The 15,373-nt window shown below is 52.1% G+C and overlaps 1 protein-coding gene across 1 annotated transcript in view; it reads right to left on the minus strand.

Annotated features, from left to right (window-relative positions):
* Positions 1 to 15,373, minus strand: part of RAB26 (RAB26, member RAS oncogene family) — a 149,594-nt gene that overhangs the window by 23,415 nt on the left and 110,806 nt on the right. The window contains exon 5 of the mRNA XM_088152399.1: positions 6,736 to 6,788. Coding sequence (XP_088008525.1) covers positions 6,736 to 6,788 — 53 coding nt within the window. The remainder of the gene's footprint in view (positions 1 to 6,735; positions 6,789 to 15,373) is intronic.

The following is a 15,373-nucleotide window of genomic DNA, read 5'->3' on the forward strand; positions in this document are numbered from 1 at the left end:
AGAGATAGAAAACATTGAGTCCTAGTTCCCACACGTATGCTGAGTTTACTCACTGCACTTATGCAAATTGTGGCTTTCTATGAGTGAACTCTTCTGTGGCTTATTCAATAAACCACAGTTAAACCAGTTGGATTTTTCTTGTTCAAGAGACCGTCCCAACCCAAACAGGGCTCTGGGACTAACACTTCCCTAGATTTTTTTTTTACAGCAAATGAAACTAGTATTAAATTGGCCTACTGACATGAAATCAGAATGGCCAGAAGCAGTCTCCCTCCGCCCTGTGCCCCCCAGCTCATTAGCCACCATCCCGCACGCCTCGCTGCAAAAAACGGGTCATGCATTTCATGTGCTCAGTCTTTCAACTGCCTCCAGAGAAATGGAAGATGTGTTAGGAAAAAGCCAAGTTCCAAGACATCAGGACCTGCCTGCAGCCAATACATCTCTTCCCCCCAGCTCAAACCAATTGAGGATATTTGGAGGTAGAAGAATGATAAATTCGATATAATTAAAAGGTGGTCACAGCCTCACCTCCACAGGTGACTTCAACACATTAGCCAGTGGCTACTTCTCCAGCCTCAATCCCACACGACACAAATTTGCAATCTGTATTCCTCTGTAGCTCAGTTGTTGCACACAAGGAAGCAGAAGGATCAAGTTTGGGAGGGGCTGTAATTCCTACTTTAAGAGATGAGCTTGGGGGAGAGGATACAGGGAAGATAATTCTCAGTGGAGAAAATGATATGGTTGCACACGCAAGGTACATTGCTGGGCCAAGCCAGATATGCCTACCGTTCAGTGCATAATTCCATTGTTTAGTCTGCTTAAAGGGAGTGGGATTGTGGAGGGCAGAGGGAAGAAGAAAGGGCCAATATTCTCTGCCAGGACTGGCAAAAACCGGAATCTTTCCATAAGGAGGCACCTGAAACTCTTTGAAGAGCCACTCGGAAGTCCCAGGTGTGTATGTATTAATTTAATTTATTTTGATTTAATTCATTAAATTTATATATCAGATTTGTATAGCCGCCCATCTCACACAAAGCAACTTTGTGGGTGGGGCAGTGACCAGCCGTTGCTTCTCTGCCCCTGGTCATTCTTCTTCCCACTTTGTCCCATACCTGGAGGGTTAATTAATGCCACTGCAGGCGATTTCCCCTTTGCTGGTGGGTGGCTGGGGGGCCGTTCCAGCTCCTTAGCTCCGTTTAGGAAGGAAACAATTGAAGGAGTGAGGAGGGTGAGGGGCAGTTCTTGAAATTATTAAGAGGACTTGAGACTTCTAAAAAAGACACCTGACAAAGAACTGAAAATTGTCCTGCCATTTCCTGTCATAAAAAAAGCTTGAGGTCATACGCCGGACCTGGCTGACAGGCAATTCAGGAAGATGCAAGCAACTACGCCATGAATGTTAATGTTTAAACTTCTCTGGAATGGTAATATGGTAATGAGGCTCAGTTTTTAAAAGGAGCTTTAAAAGGGGTGAATCAGTCCCAAGGAGGAAAAATGCTACTGACAGCTAAAAGATAATTAGAGAATTATTGTATCCCACAGGTAGGGAGTTCTTGGAGGGCATCGATGCTCACGCCCGGCTTGAGGCGACATGCAGAGTTGGAGAATTTCCAGTGTCCACTACCTGCTTCAAACCCTCCAGAGGGGCAATGGGAGACGCCAGGGAGCATTTGATTTCTGTTGTCAAAAAGTTTCTCCTAATGCCCAACACAAGTTACATCCCTTATATTGGATCCGGTCCCGCCTTTGTCTTTCAGGGGCTGAGGATAGATCTGGCCCATCGTCACAGCTTCCTTGCAGGTATGGGATCAACCTTCCTGTCCCTGCTCTGCCATCCTAAGCAGACACAAGGGGACTAGATACGGAGATTTATTACAGAAAATCAGGAAGGCACAGAGTGCATGCAGAGCTCTCTAACTAAACAGCCGCTCAGCAGCTCATTCTAAGCCAGTGTTTCTCAACCTTGGCCACTTTAAGATGGGTGGACTTCAACTCCCAGAATTCCCCAGCCAGCACAGCTGGCTGGGGAATTCTGGGAGTTGAAGTCCACTCATCTTAAAGTGGCCAAGGTTGAGAAATGCTGTTGAAACTTTCTCCCTTCTGAGCCTTGTTTAGCAAAAGGCTTTCTCTGGCACGAGAGAGATTCCCACTTCACTAATTTCAACCCCGAGACCCATGACCAGGTTCTTCTTTAGGAACGTGAAATGCCATACATCTCCCCCACCCTGCCTTCTCTTCCCCAGGCCAAGCATGCTCAGCTCCTTCCACCCCTCCTCGCAGGACGTTTCCCCCTCCTTCTGAGAACGGCTCCTGTCCACTTCCCCGTGCCTCAAATTGGCACACGGCGTTCTAGCTGGGTTGGAGCGTGCAGAATAAAACGGAACGTAATTAAGTTTCTATCGATGCAGCCTCCACAGCCCCAGCTGCCTCGTGTTCAACAGGCGAAGGATTATCGTCCCAAGACCTCTTCCACACAAACTGTCTCCCCCAACAGGGGAGACCCCCGGCCTTCGTTCTGCACCAGCTGGTTTCCTGAACACATCTGGCTGCCACCGAGCACCGTGGCTGGCTGGATTCTGGCTGACGGGGCCCAGGGGGGGCTAGCAGAAAAGGGGGCTGGAGGATGCTCCGGGTTGTGGGGAAACCGAAAGGCACCACTCCCAGGGTTTGTGCCGAGGGAGGCAGACAACAGCGGCCTCTTCCAGAGCTGGACAAAGGGTGGAGGTCGGGTTAAATGCCACTGTGGATCCCTGCCTGTGGATCTGACTGTCTGCCCAGGAGCCCTGAAGATGATGCCAAGGGGTGTTTTTGGCACAATTGCCTGAAATCTGCAGAGGCTGATAAGGATGCAAATGGCGTCCACACACGGCTGAACAAGAGGAACAAATGCAGGTTTAAATTTAGAAGTCATTCCCCAGGGTTTCAAAAAACACACACTATTTCAACCATTTGATTGCTCAGCTGGGCTATATGCCCAAATCCATTGCAGCCCTGGTTGTAAATTTCAGGTTGCAAAGAATTCACTGCCCAACAAAACCCTCTCTGAGAGTTTCTGGGGTGGGAGGAATCAGAGCAAGTTGCTCCACTCATGTCAGGTCGTTTTGTGCTGCATCATTGCCTTAAAACAGCATAAGGCAACTTTGAAATGTGTGGCCTTCAACTCCCAAAATTCTTAGCAATGGCCATATTGGCTGGGAATTCTGGGAGCTGAAGTCCACATGTCTCAAAGGTTGATGCATTTTAAGCTATTGGAGGTCTCTGGCCCAAGGTGACACGTTTCTCTTTGGGTGCAGAAATACTTAACAGGAAATCTACACGGCTTCTTTTCTACCCCACCCTCCCCAGCTACAAACCTGGTCCAGCTACTGGCTCTGCCCCTCTTCCTTCCATGCCTCAGGAAGACTCCCCACACTTTCTTGCCTAGAAATCACTAAGGTAGATCACTAAGTCGGGTCCTTATGCGCCTCTGCTAATTAAAAATAAATAGCAAATACTTGCAAATCTGGTTTAAGGAGGGAATGGGAGGTTTGGCCAAATACTGCCACCCAGAGCTGAGTCTCTGTGCACTGGGGGGCAGTGGCTGAACCCAAACCATAAAAAAATAAATAAAATAAAAGCAGATGTTCGCTCTGCACACATGCCCTCTCCAGCAGCCTCTCCAGCCAAGGCCAGATTCTTTTTCCACTGCGTGTGTTCAAAGCGGCTCCTCCCGGCTTCTTCTTTCTGAAACAGCACCAAAGGCTGATGGCCTGAAGGCAGACACCCCAGAAGAAGATCAGTCCTTGGGGACCACAGACACCAGAAATCCAACACCGCTCGGACATGGCACAGGGGATGGGAAGCAGAAAGGAAGAGGCACACAAATGAGACAGAATAAACTACGCTGGGGTGGGGGTTGTTAATCTGCATTCAAGAGCAGCAGAGAGTATTTAAATCAGCAGATGTCTAATTCTTTATTTGTATTTGAACAGGGAGAGAACAGTGCAATTTTCAGTCCACCTGATAAACATCTAACTTTGTATGGACAGAGATGCCAGGCGGTGCCACAGGACGGAGAACTGGACGCCAGCAGATGAGCTACGTGGCGCAGAGCCAGCTGGAGGAAAGAGGCAAGGGCTGAACCCCAAGTGCAAGAAGACGACAGCGAAGCTCCATTCATGTCCGATTTGGGGGAAGCAGTTCAGCGTAACAGCATTCCCCTCGACAAAAACATAGCCAGGCTGTCTTAAGTACTGAGAGATTTCTGTATTTCTGTTTATTTGTTTGAATTTATTAGCCGCCCAACTCAGGCCCAAGAGTCATCACTGTCGATACCACAAAGTCTGCCTGAACCCTGGAAAAACAGCTTCCCTAAGAAGCTGCTCTTCCCCAGGGTCAGAACCGGGGCTAGCGGTGCTGGCGGCTGGGTCAATGCAAGCGGGAGAGGGGTGCCGAGTGGCAGAACGCAAAGGACCCTTCCCCATCCCAGCCAACCCCCGACCCATGTTGCAACCGGCACGCCAAACCTGGATCTCAGGAGTCACATCTGGATCCAGCTGAGGTCCTGGCTGCCTCCTGGGTTGCGTGAAGTCGGTTGTTTTTAACCAATGGCTGCATCCATATTTCCCCTCCTTTGAGAGATACAGCCCCACCATTTACTCTGCTGAAGACAGAGATCAGCTCTGGTGACGTGACACATCTCAGGCAATTGGGACCTTCCGCAGAAGAGGTGGGCAAGGAGGGTCCCTCCTGGTGGTTCCCAGACTGCAGCCGTCAGCCGCGTTTGCTAGGGCTGACATCAGTCGCAGGTCACATTGCCCTTTCTGCTCTACGGGGTCAAGACAATGATGTTTGTCCCCAGATGCCCGTGGCTTGCTGAACCTGGGGGTCTGCTGTCACTGCAGCTCAGCATGAAACAGCAAAGCAAGGCAGCCTTTGGGGACAAGGAGGAGCCACAGCTCTTAGAACCACCTGTCTTTGGCACCATCCACTGAATCACAAGCTGAAGGAAAGCCCCAGCCCGGATCATCATGGATCCAGCCCCGTTCAAATACAGCATCCTATTTCCCTGAAATAAACCAGCGTTCCAGCTAGAACAGGCCCTCGGTCAAGGAGAAAGCAGCACTTCCCTCCTGGGGAAGCAGGAAGGCAGAGGACGGGGGGGCCAAGTGTGAAGGGGCCATGTTACACAGGTGGGCAAAGCCAGGATTTGGGTTTTTCAGTGCATGAGGCGTTCTCTGTTCTTTGCTCGTTTGTTTGTTTTACTTGTTAGGCCTAATTTAGGGCTAAAACTGTATCAGCAATTTTGCAGCCAAAATTTGGTGGAATGACTGGAAGGGTCATAAAGGCCTGGGGAGAAGAAATTCAGAGGCCAAGTGTCCGGAGCTCATGGAGGCCTGAATGGTGCCCCAAGATCGCTCTGGCAAAAGGAGAAGTTAAGGTTGATGGGAAGGGAAGAAATGAAGGGTTACGGCCAAGTATTCAGCTCAACTAAACCACAGCCAGTCATTCATCACTTCCCAGAGATTTTTACCCTCCATGTCCACTATTCTGGCTTTTCACTTACAGTTGTAATTCTAGCACATCTCATCCCCTTCTTATTCCTTTAAGTCATCTAATTCTGCATCCTTCAGTTTTTCTCCAGGCTCCCTGTGAACTGTTATTTATAAAAGTTGAAGTACATCGATCACAATGGCCTGTCTAGGTAGGCAGCAGCTCCACTTGGCCAAAAGCTTTTCAAGCTCTTCCACTGAATTATGGTCCTTTCGCTGGGACTATTCTTTCTTGTCTGCAAAATGGGAGACAACTTCCACACAATGCTCTGCTTTTGTAACCTGTAAGCCCAAGTCAGGATGAAGACTTTTGGAGATGCAAAAGTTGGGGAACAAGCAGCATGCACAGTGCTGGAAATAAGTTATTGTACCTCCAAAACCTCAGTTTTGCCCTGGGGGAGAATTCGGCCTATGAAATCTCCTTCACTGGTCAGATTCTGCAGAACAAAGTTGGTCCTGTCTCCCGGGACTGCCACATTTAGGCAACTGAAATTCACCCTAACAGTTTGTCAAGAAAGCACATTGTGCTCAGAAATTGGCCACTAACATCAGGTGTGGGAGAACCCTGCAAGTTCCTCCATGCCAGGGAGAAGAGTGATTTCAAAGCACGGCAAATCCTCGGGGAAGATTGTGCAGAAGCTCTTTCATGCGCACACAAGAGCTTCAGGGGCCATGTTGTCCTGCAGCAGCATGCAAACGAAGTGGGGCTTCGCTAAGCACCTCCAGAGGGTCTACCTCCTCTCCAATCTGCGCTAAGCACTACTGAGGCTGGAGCCAGGCATTGGTCTTCTGCTCTTGGGCTTGTCCATGTCCCACAATCCTTGAACTCCAAACCTGCTCTGGAACAGGAGCAACGAGAAGAGAAGGCTCCGCCCTGGGAAACCCACCAGCTGAGCTGGTTCCAGAAACTTCATCCTCACAAGGGATGCAAGAAGCTTTTTTAATCCAGGCACATCAGAAGAAATACGCACAAGAGAGGGAGAAGCGATTTTGCTTTTGCTGTGGCTTGCTGCGGCCCTTCCCTTCTCTCTTGTTCTTCCATGTTTAAAGGAAGAGTGGATGGAAGCCAGCAAGACCATCATGGGGGAAGAGAGAAGGCGCAGAACAACCTTTACCCGCCCTGCTGCAGGAGTCAATCTTTTGGCACCTGCCCTTTTGCACCCCTGCATAACATCGACCACCCGGAGTCCTCAAGACCTACCTGGATGTTGTCAAAGGATGCTCGGTTTGTGACATCATAGAGGAGCAGCAAAGCTGAAGAAAGAGGGTGGGGGAGAAAATAGAAGTTCAGAGTTAAAGGCATTTGCAGTTCAGCTGCGTCAGCCAACCCTAAATATGTTATGCAGGCCAGAACAATGGGGCTTGTAGCCCCCTTATCAGGGAGGCCCCCATCTGGGGAAGACCATGATAAGAATCTACACAACTTGTTCAATTAGAGCAGTTTATTTGGCCTTTAGATGATCAGAAGCATGTTCTTTGGTCACCTTTTACACAAAAGACAGCCAAAATGTGGTCACTTAACATAGATGTGGAGAATTTATGCCCCATCCCTTGTACTGCAGTGACTTCCAACATTTTAGAACACCCTCCAAAGAATGAATGGAAGTGGCTGAAATGGGCGGATTCCAAAGCCTTGAAAAGGGCACCCCTGAGAAACCCTGAGTAGTTTGGGGGGTTTAAGGGGCCCATCTGGCCCCTTGAAAGTGACAGAAAGCCGAACTAGTCTAAACATTTTGGCTCCTCCCACTTACTAGGACTGGCCACACCCTCTGCAGCTCCCAGGTAAAGCAGAAAGAGGGAACTGGTCCCAGTTAAAAAATACTGCCCAACCTACTAATATCAAATCAAGGTATTAATACAATTAAAATACAATATGTTATTAACAGTTCCAGAATAAACAGCTGATGCACCCAGTTGGAAATTTATCATTTCATATAGAGACCTCTGAATGGGAACAAAGTCCTACAGACTTGCCACCAGTTCCTGTAACTTGTGTGAAAGAAAGAAGGAAGGAGGAAGGAGAGGAAGAGGAAGAGGAAGAAGAAGAGGAAGAGGAAGAGGAAGAGGAAGGGAGGGAGGGAGGGAGGGAGGAAGGAAGGAAGGAAGGAAAGAAATTTTGTGTTAGTAGCAATGTTATCTCGGTGCTCCTTTCCTCCTACAAATACATGAGATATTAGCAGTACAAATATATTACAGTATTTTACAGTTCTGGATTTCCAAAATACTAATGAAAATATAAAATGTAACAAGAGATACAAGTGTCTGAAGGAGAAACTCGTACAGTAGAGCAGATACGGGCAGGACATACAGGCTCAATTTCTGCAGCCTTGCAGGAAGTTGGTTCTCCCTCCTCAAGAGTGCACTAAGAAAATTGCACAGCAAAATCCCGGATTTCTCATTCTCTTTCAGCGGGATGAGACCTGAAAGAGGCATATAAACCCCCTGCTTGGATTGGAGTTCTAGTTCTGAGAAATTCCAGAATGACCTCTCCAAAGGTCTCAGAGAGGACACCTTCATCAGGAGCTACTGAACGTGGCCCAGAAAGCAGCATCATCTAATCAACCTGAACTGATCCTGAAAGCCAACCACGACAAAATTTTAAAAGGCGGAGCTTTGATCACACCACTGTGGCCACCATTCTGACTTTTTGACCATATCCTGCTGACACCTCTGGCTGGTTAGCACCTGGATGGGAGACCACAGGAAATCCAGAGTTGGAGGCTAGACTGAGAACCAAAAGAAATCCCCCAGAATTGCAATGTCAAACAAACTATATTGACATGGCCATGAGATCACAAAGGCCCAACTGTGATCTCAACTTGAAAGAAGCACTACTTTTGTCTCAAATTTCATCAAGCCGCATCAGGCAAACCATAGCCGGGGCCAGAGTGAGCTACTAAACAGACCGACTTAAGCCAAATGCAAGTGAAAGCCTTTGGGGACTTTCCAGAACATCGAAAATGTATGTCTATTCACTGTAGACCCATTTAATCTTCCTATCTGTAGCAAAATCCCAGACCTTTGCAACATTCGTTTTCATTCTTATACCAAGGTAAAGATGAGAAATTAAATTCAGCAATTAAAATATGCCCAGCCTCAAACCGGTGTCTGTCCGTGTCTTGAGAAGCCCCGGTGTCCAGAATAAAAGACCAAAACGCTCATTTGGCACGGAGGCTGTCTGCTAAGATATCAAGATGACATAAAGCATTTTGAATTCCATTCAATTAGAATTCCATTCAAGCTTTAAACCATCTTTCTCCCAGAAGGTTTTTTGGCAACTGAACCAATCACAGTGGTGCAGATACAATCTCAACTTTAATTACAAAAAGTGACAGTTGCTGATAATGCTGCAAGAGGGAAGGAATTAATCTTCCATAATGTTGGTTTAGACAGGTTAGGAATGCAAGTCCGGGAATCCCAGACGGCACAGCCAACATCTGCACAACTGGAGGAAACCAGGTTCTGCAAAAGCTTCTTCCAACGCTCAAAAATTCAGCTACCTTGAAACTCCAAAGCCACATTCACAGGCACAAACCCCGGATATCAAGACTGCGCAGTGATCGTGAGACTTGCATGATTCTCCTAGGCCCATTTCTGGCAGGTCCAAAATCATGGCTTGGCATGATTCAAATTCTAAATCAGGGGCTTTTTAAGACTTATTCCTATCACACTGAGAGAATACTCTGCTTCTAAACAGGAAATGCCTGCAGCCGGATGTAACGTTGGACTTCAAGTTTTAGCAGCAGCCCCCAACTCCAGCTGCTCAGGAACTTCTGCAAATGAAGTCCCCCCCCCCCCCCCTTATGCCTCTGTTTCCACATAGCTGCTCACTTCTCCTGCCTCTTGCAACTGGGCTGGGGAAGGTGACTCACACCCTACTCCTTGCTTCCCAGTTCTTGGTGGGGGGGCAACAATGAGAAGCGAGAATAAAAGCAGGTAGGGATGACTTGGGATTACAAGAAGTTGTAGGGGCTTCTGTCCAGGAGCAGAAGGTTCACTGAACACCCCCCATCTGATTCTATTCTCAGTGTATTTTGATTCTTCATTTCTCTTGTCATGCCAATTTATACATAGTGAATGGGAGGGGAAGTTGATGATCCTTCGAGGAGGTAAGCTGGTCAACCATGGCTGATCTTGAAAAGTTAACAGGGTAAAACTGGATGGGAGACCATCAGATACTCCCAGGGCTGGAAGTTGAAGCACATCTCCAAAGAAGGCAGTGGTGAACCACTTCTTTACTGCTGCCAAGAAAGCCACATGACGTGTCCGTGGTCGAACTCAAGTCAAAGCAGGCTTCCTTTACTTTCCGGCTCACACAATCCCCACAGCAGCTTAGCTAGTCCTGGCTACTGACTCTGCTGTTGCTATACCAGGAAGAAGAGATAAAAGGCCACTTGTTCAAAACCGTGTCCCATTCTCCAAACCCTTCCCCTTTCAAGACAAGAATTAAATTCTGAGTCGGAACTTTCCTCACACGACTTCATGTTCTTGCTCCTGTGCAGGGATGTCCAACATGATGTTTGGCAACCTAAGAACATGTGCAGGAGTCCAAAGAAGGAACTGCTGATGAGCTGAAGGAAATACTTTAGCCAAAGGATTTTATGAGGTAAAGTTGGCCTCCCTATGAATGTGGGGAAATTCCATTCCAAGGCAAAGTTAAAAAAAAAAAAAAAAGGATTAATTAACAGGCCTGGTAGCATGTGGAGCAAACGAAGTCTGGGACCATTAAATGCTGAGAAGGAGCCAATCAGGAGCCCGTGTTCCCCCCCCCCAGCTGGTCTTTTACAAGAGAGCAGGACAGCCGCCATTTTGTCTTCCAAATCGAAGGGCAGCATTTTCCCGTCTCTGGGGATGGCTGGAAGCCCCACTGGATATTTAGGCCAGCGTTGTCCTAGGTCATGGCGGTTTACAAAGGTTAAAAACCCTAAGCCTAAACCACAAAACATCATCATTAATTTCAAGTTTAAAAAGCATTCCAATAAAACACTGATGGAGGTTAGGAATCTGGAGAGCAATTTAGGGTCAGAGAAGCTAGCTAAGGTATAGGTTATGATTTATTTCATTGGCTGAGTGCTAGGCTGGGTAAATTTGTCTCGGGGTGTGTGCTTGGATGAGGTCCTGGGCTGGAGGGAGCAACCTCTCCAGACAGCGATTCTCCATTCCTTCTCCTCTCTGATTTCTTCTTTTCAATGTTCTTCTGGCTCCCAACCTTGCTGCGTGTAAGACAGATGGAGAAGTCTGAATGGGGCTCAGTCTGGGAAAGGGATCTAGCCTTTAGTGCACACCTCCCCACTGTGAGATTTGCCCCGTTCGACAGAGAAACTCTCGTGACACGTGTGGTTCACAAAGAAGGTTTACTCATGCGTAACGTAGTAGTCACAAGCAAAGCCAGGACTGGCTTGGTACAATTGCATCACTCGTTATATTCCCCCCTTCCCGCGCTTTTTCCCGCCTCGTGATCGCGTGCAGCTGTGGACTATTGGGCCCCAATGTCCCCCTTGATTGTTCATGATGGCAGGGTCGGTCAGAGTCCATTGTCCTTGATTGCCAGTCCCCCTCCGGCTGGGTTGGTCCCTCCCTGCTACGTGCAGACCCGCGGGTTCTGTGCTGCGTTGCGATCTTGTTTCGCTGCCCTGCGGCCCCGTTCCTTGCTTGCTCGCGCCGTTATCAGTTCATAGTTAAAAGCTTCCGCTGTGGTTTTCCTGTTTAGCTGGCCGCAGGTGGCTCGTTAATTAGCGGCGCTTTCGGTTCCTCTTTTCCCCGCTAGCTACCGCCGGTGGATTCCGCGTGGTCTGGTTGCGAGCTTCCCTGCAGCCCCGTGCTTCCCTGAAGCCTCGTGCTGACCGAACCTGACATGCCGCCCCCCTGACGACAACTCCCCCCCCTCGGTCCTATTTCGGCTTCCCGGGGTATTTACTGTAAAAGTCCCGCACTAGGTCCGGCGCCCTTATGTGGGTTTTACTCACCCATTCGCTGTGGGACTTGGGGAAATGTTTCCATTGCACTAGGAGCTGGGTCTGCCCCTTGTGCCTCCGGGCGTCCAGTATCCGGTTGATTTTGAAATGCTGCTCCCCCCCGACCATGATGGGTGGTGGTACTCCCTCCGCCTTGTGCCAGGCGTTCCCCGGCTGGTGCAACTTTAGCAGGCTGCAATGGAACACCGGGTGGATCTTCCCGAGGCTTTTCGGGAGCATCAGCCTGACGGTCACCGGATTGATGACCTCCGAAATGGGGAACGGCCCCACAAACCTCGGGCTGAGTTTTTTCGATGCCTGGTGCGTCTTTAGGTTTTTGGTTGACAGATACACCTGGTCCCCCACTTCCCACTTTTCCTCGGGGAGCCTCTTGCGGTCCGCGTGCTTCTTGTAGTCGGCTTTGGCTCTCTGCAATGCCGCGTGCGCCGCTCGCCGGGTCTCGTCGATTTGGGCGAACCAGGCGTCCAGGGAGTTGATCTGGGATTCCGGCTGAGGCAGCTCCGGCATGGGGACGAAATCTCTCCCGGTGGCTACTTTGAACGGAGAGAACCCGGTGCTCTTGTGGATGGCGTTGTTGTATGCCACCTCCGCGAATGGTAGTAGCTCCGCCCAATCGTCCTGTTGGTGCCCCACGTAGCAGCGCAGGTACTGTTCGAGCCCCCGTTCAGGCGTTCCGTGGCTCCGTCCGTCTGCGGGTGCGCCGCGGAGGATAGGGCTTGTTTCGTCCCCACCCGCTTCAGGAACTCCCGCCAGAACCGCGCGATGAAGTTGCCGCCCCGATCGCTGACGATACGTCGAGGTGCGCCGTGGAGTCGGTAGACATGTTGCACGAACAGTCTCGCCAGCCCCTCGGCCGTGGGGACTCGCCGGCACGCTACAAAGTGCGCTTGTTTGGAGAATAAGTCCGTGACCACCCAAATGGCGGTCTTCCCCTTACTCTCCGGGAGCTCCACTATGAAGTCCATGGCGACCTCTTGCCAAGGGCCGTCGGGTTCCGCTACCGGCTGGAGTAGGCCTCTAGGTTTGCCTTTGGCTCCTTTCGCTGTTGCGCACACCGGGCAACCCCCGAGTACGCCTCCACGTCCTTCCGGAGCGTGGGCCACCAAAACTGCCGCCGGATTAAGTGGAGTGTCTTTACGAAGCCGTAATGCCCCGCGCTCCGGCTGTCGTGGGCTCTCTCCATGACCTCCCGTCGGCAACCCTCGGGCACGTACAGCTTTCCTTCGTGCCACCACAACCCCTCTTGGCCGGTTAGCGCCTCTCGGTTCTGCTTGAGCCAATCGTCCCGCTCCGCCGCCTCCGCGAACCCTTGCCTTACTTCAGACGCCGCGTCCCGTCGCTCCCCCTTGGTCTGGCTTCGGGTCACCGCCTTTGCAGCCAGCCTGCTGGCGGGGATGACGGAGTCCACGATCTCCTCCCGTAGGCTGGCGTGTTGGGGCATGCGAGACAGTCCATCCGCTAAGAAGTTGCGCTTCCCGGGGATGTGTTTCAGTGTGAACCTGAACCTCCCAAAGTATTGGGACCACCGTGCCTGTTTGGGGGATAGCTTACGCGGGGTCTTCAGGGCCTCGAGGTTCTTATGGTCCGTCCACACCTCGAACGGTTCAGTTGCCCCCTCCAGTAGATGCCTCCACGTGGCCAGCGCCCACTTGACAGCGTACGCCTCTTTCTCCCACACCATCCACCTCCTCTCCGTCTCGGTGAATTTGCGGGAGGCGTAGGCGCACGGGTGGATGGCCCCCTCCGGGCTGGGTTGGAGCAGGACTGCTCCCGTTGCCACGTCTGATGCATCCACTTGGATTATAAACCGCCGGTCTGGGTCGGGATGGCGCAGGATCGGCTCCGCGGTGAACCGCTGTTTTAGTTCCTCAAACGCACCCTGGCATTCTGCAGTCCACGCGAGTGCCATGCTGGGCTTGGGGGGTTTCCCAGTGCCCTTGGTTTTTAGCAGGTCGGTTAGGGGAAGGGCGATTTGGGCGAAGTTCGGGATGAACTGACGATAGAAGTTCGCAAACCCTAGGAAGCTTTGGAGTTGCCTCCGGGTTCGCGGCGCTTCCCAGCCCAGGACATCCCTTACTTTCGCCGGGTCCATCTCAATTCCCCGGCTGGATATTCGGTAGCCGAGGTAGTCTAGTTGCTCTCGATGGAACTCGCATTTCGAGAGCTTTGCGTACAGCTGTGCCTTCAGCAGTCTCTGGAGCACCGTGCGCACCAGGCTCACGTGCTCCGCCAGGGTCTCGGTGTAGATGAGGATGTCGTCCAGGTAGACCAGGACGCCCCGGTAGAGTAGGTCGTGCAGCACCTCATTAATTAGCTGCATAAATACCCCGGGGCCCCTTTTAATCCGAACGGCATCACGGAAAACTGGTAGCTTCCGAGCGGGGTGTTGAACGCCGTCTTCCACTCATCTTTTGCGCGGATCCTAACTCTGAAGTAGGCTTCGCGCAAGTCCAGTTTTGTGAACACCCTCCCCTTCGACAGATGCGACATCAAGTCCTTCATCGGGGGAGGGGGTATTTGTACTCCGTGCTGATTGCGTTCAGCCCCCGGTAGTCTACGCACATACGGAGCGAGCCGTCCTTCTTCTCCCGGAATAACACCGGGGCCGCTAATGGTGACTTCGCGGGTTGGATGAATCCCCGCGCTAGGTTCTTGTCTATGAACTCGCGCAGGGCCCCCATCTCCCTCCTCGACAGGGAGTACATTTTCGGCTTAGGCAGGGTCGCTCCTGGCTCTAGCTCGATGGCGCAATCACTGGGCCGGTGTGGTGGGAGCTGGTCGGACTCCTTCTCCCCGAACGCTGCCGCCAGGTCTCGATACTGCCTCGGGATTCCGCCGCCCGTCGGGGGTTCCCCGGGTCCGGCCCCTCGCTTTGCGGTCGCCTCGCCAGTCACCGCTGCCTCCCCTCGCCTCGGGATCGTGGCGGGTCTCCGGGGTCCCGGCGCTGCTGCTGCTGCTGTTGCTGTTGCCGCCCGGGTCTCGGGCCCCATCTGCTCTCGCCCCGTCTCCCGGTGTCCCGGACCCTCCGCTTGTCCGCCGGTGGTTGCGGCTGCCTCCGTCTCCACGGCTCGGTCCCCTCTGCTCTCGCCCCTCGCCGGTCTGTCGACCCCGAACCGCACTGCCTCCGCCGTCCAGTCGACTCGTGGGTTCCGCCGCCGCAGCCACGCCAAGCCGAGTACCACCGCGTAGTCGGCCACCGGGACCACCACGAACCTCAGTTCTTCCCGGTGACTCCCGATCGTCATCTGGACCGGCTCGGTGTAATACTGAGCTGGCCCCCCCCCTGCCAGCGTGCCATCTAACTGGCTGAATGAAATGGGCTCCCGGAGGCGCCTCAGCTGTAGCCCGAGCCCCGAGACCACCGCTGGGTGCATCAAGCAGTGGGTGCAGCCCGAGTCCAGTAGCGCCCGTAGCTGCGCCTCCCCTCCGGATCTCACCCCCGGACGTGTATCCTCACCCGGAACGGTGGGCAGTCCTCGACTCCTATTGGGTCCGCGCGCCTCGACTCCCATGCTCGCACTGGGACGCCGTTCAGTGCGAGCGCGCCTCGTTTCCCGCCGGCTCCGAGTCCTCTCCGGAGGATGCTGTCTCCGGGGTCGACCACCCCCGCGTCCTTTCTCGGTCACCGCCGCCACTGCCCCCTTCCGCGGTCGGTCACCGGTCCTTTTCCCGTTCGCACGCGGGGTTTTGACTTCGGGCCGTGGTGGGGCGCCTTCCCGCTCCGTCGGGCACTGCGCCGCTCGGTGGCCTCTGCCTCCGCATCGGAAGCACAGATTCGGGGCTCTGGTCGCCTCTCGCCTCCCGGTGGACTGCCGTCGACCGCTCCGTCTCTCCTCGGGGGTCCTCTCCCTCGGCCGGTCCCTC

The sequence above is a fragment of the Python bivittatus genome, unplaced genomic scaffold (assembly GCF_059951505.1).
Source record: "Python bivittatus isolate LINGU-HERP-01145 unplaced genomic scaffold, Pbiv_v1 ctg000030_np1212, whole genome shotgun sequence".
Lineage (NCBI taxonomy): Eukaryota > Metazoa > Chordata > Lepidosauria > Squamata > Pythonidae > Python > Python bivittatus.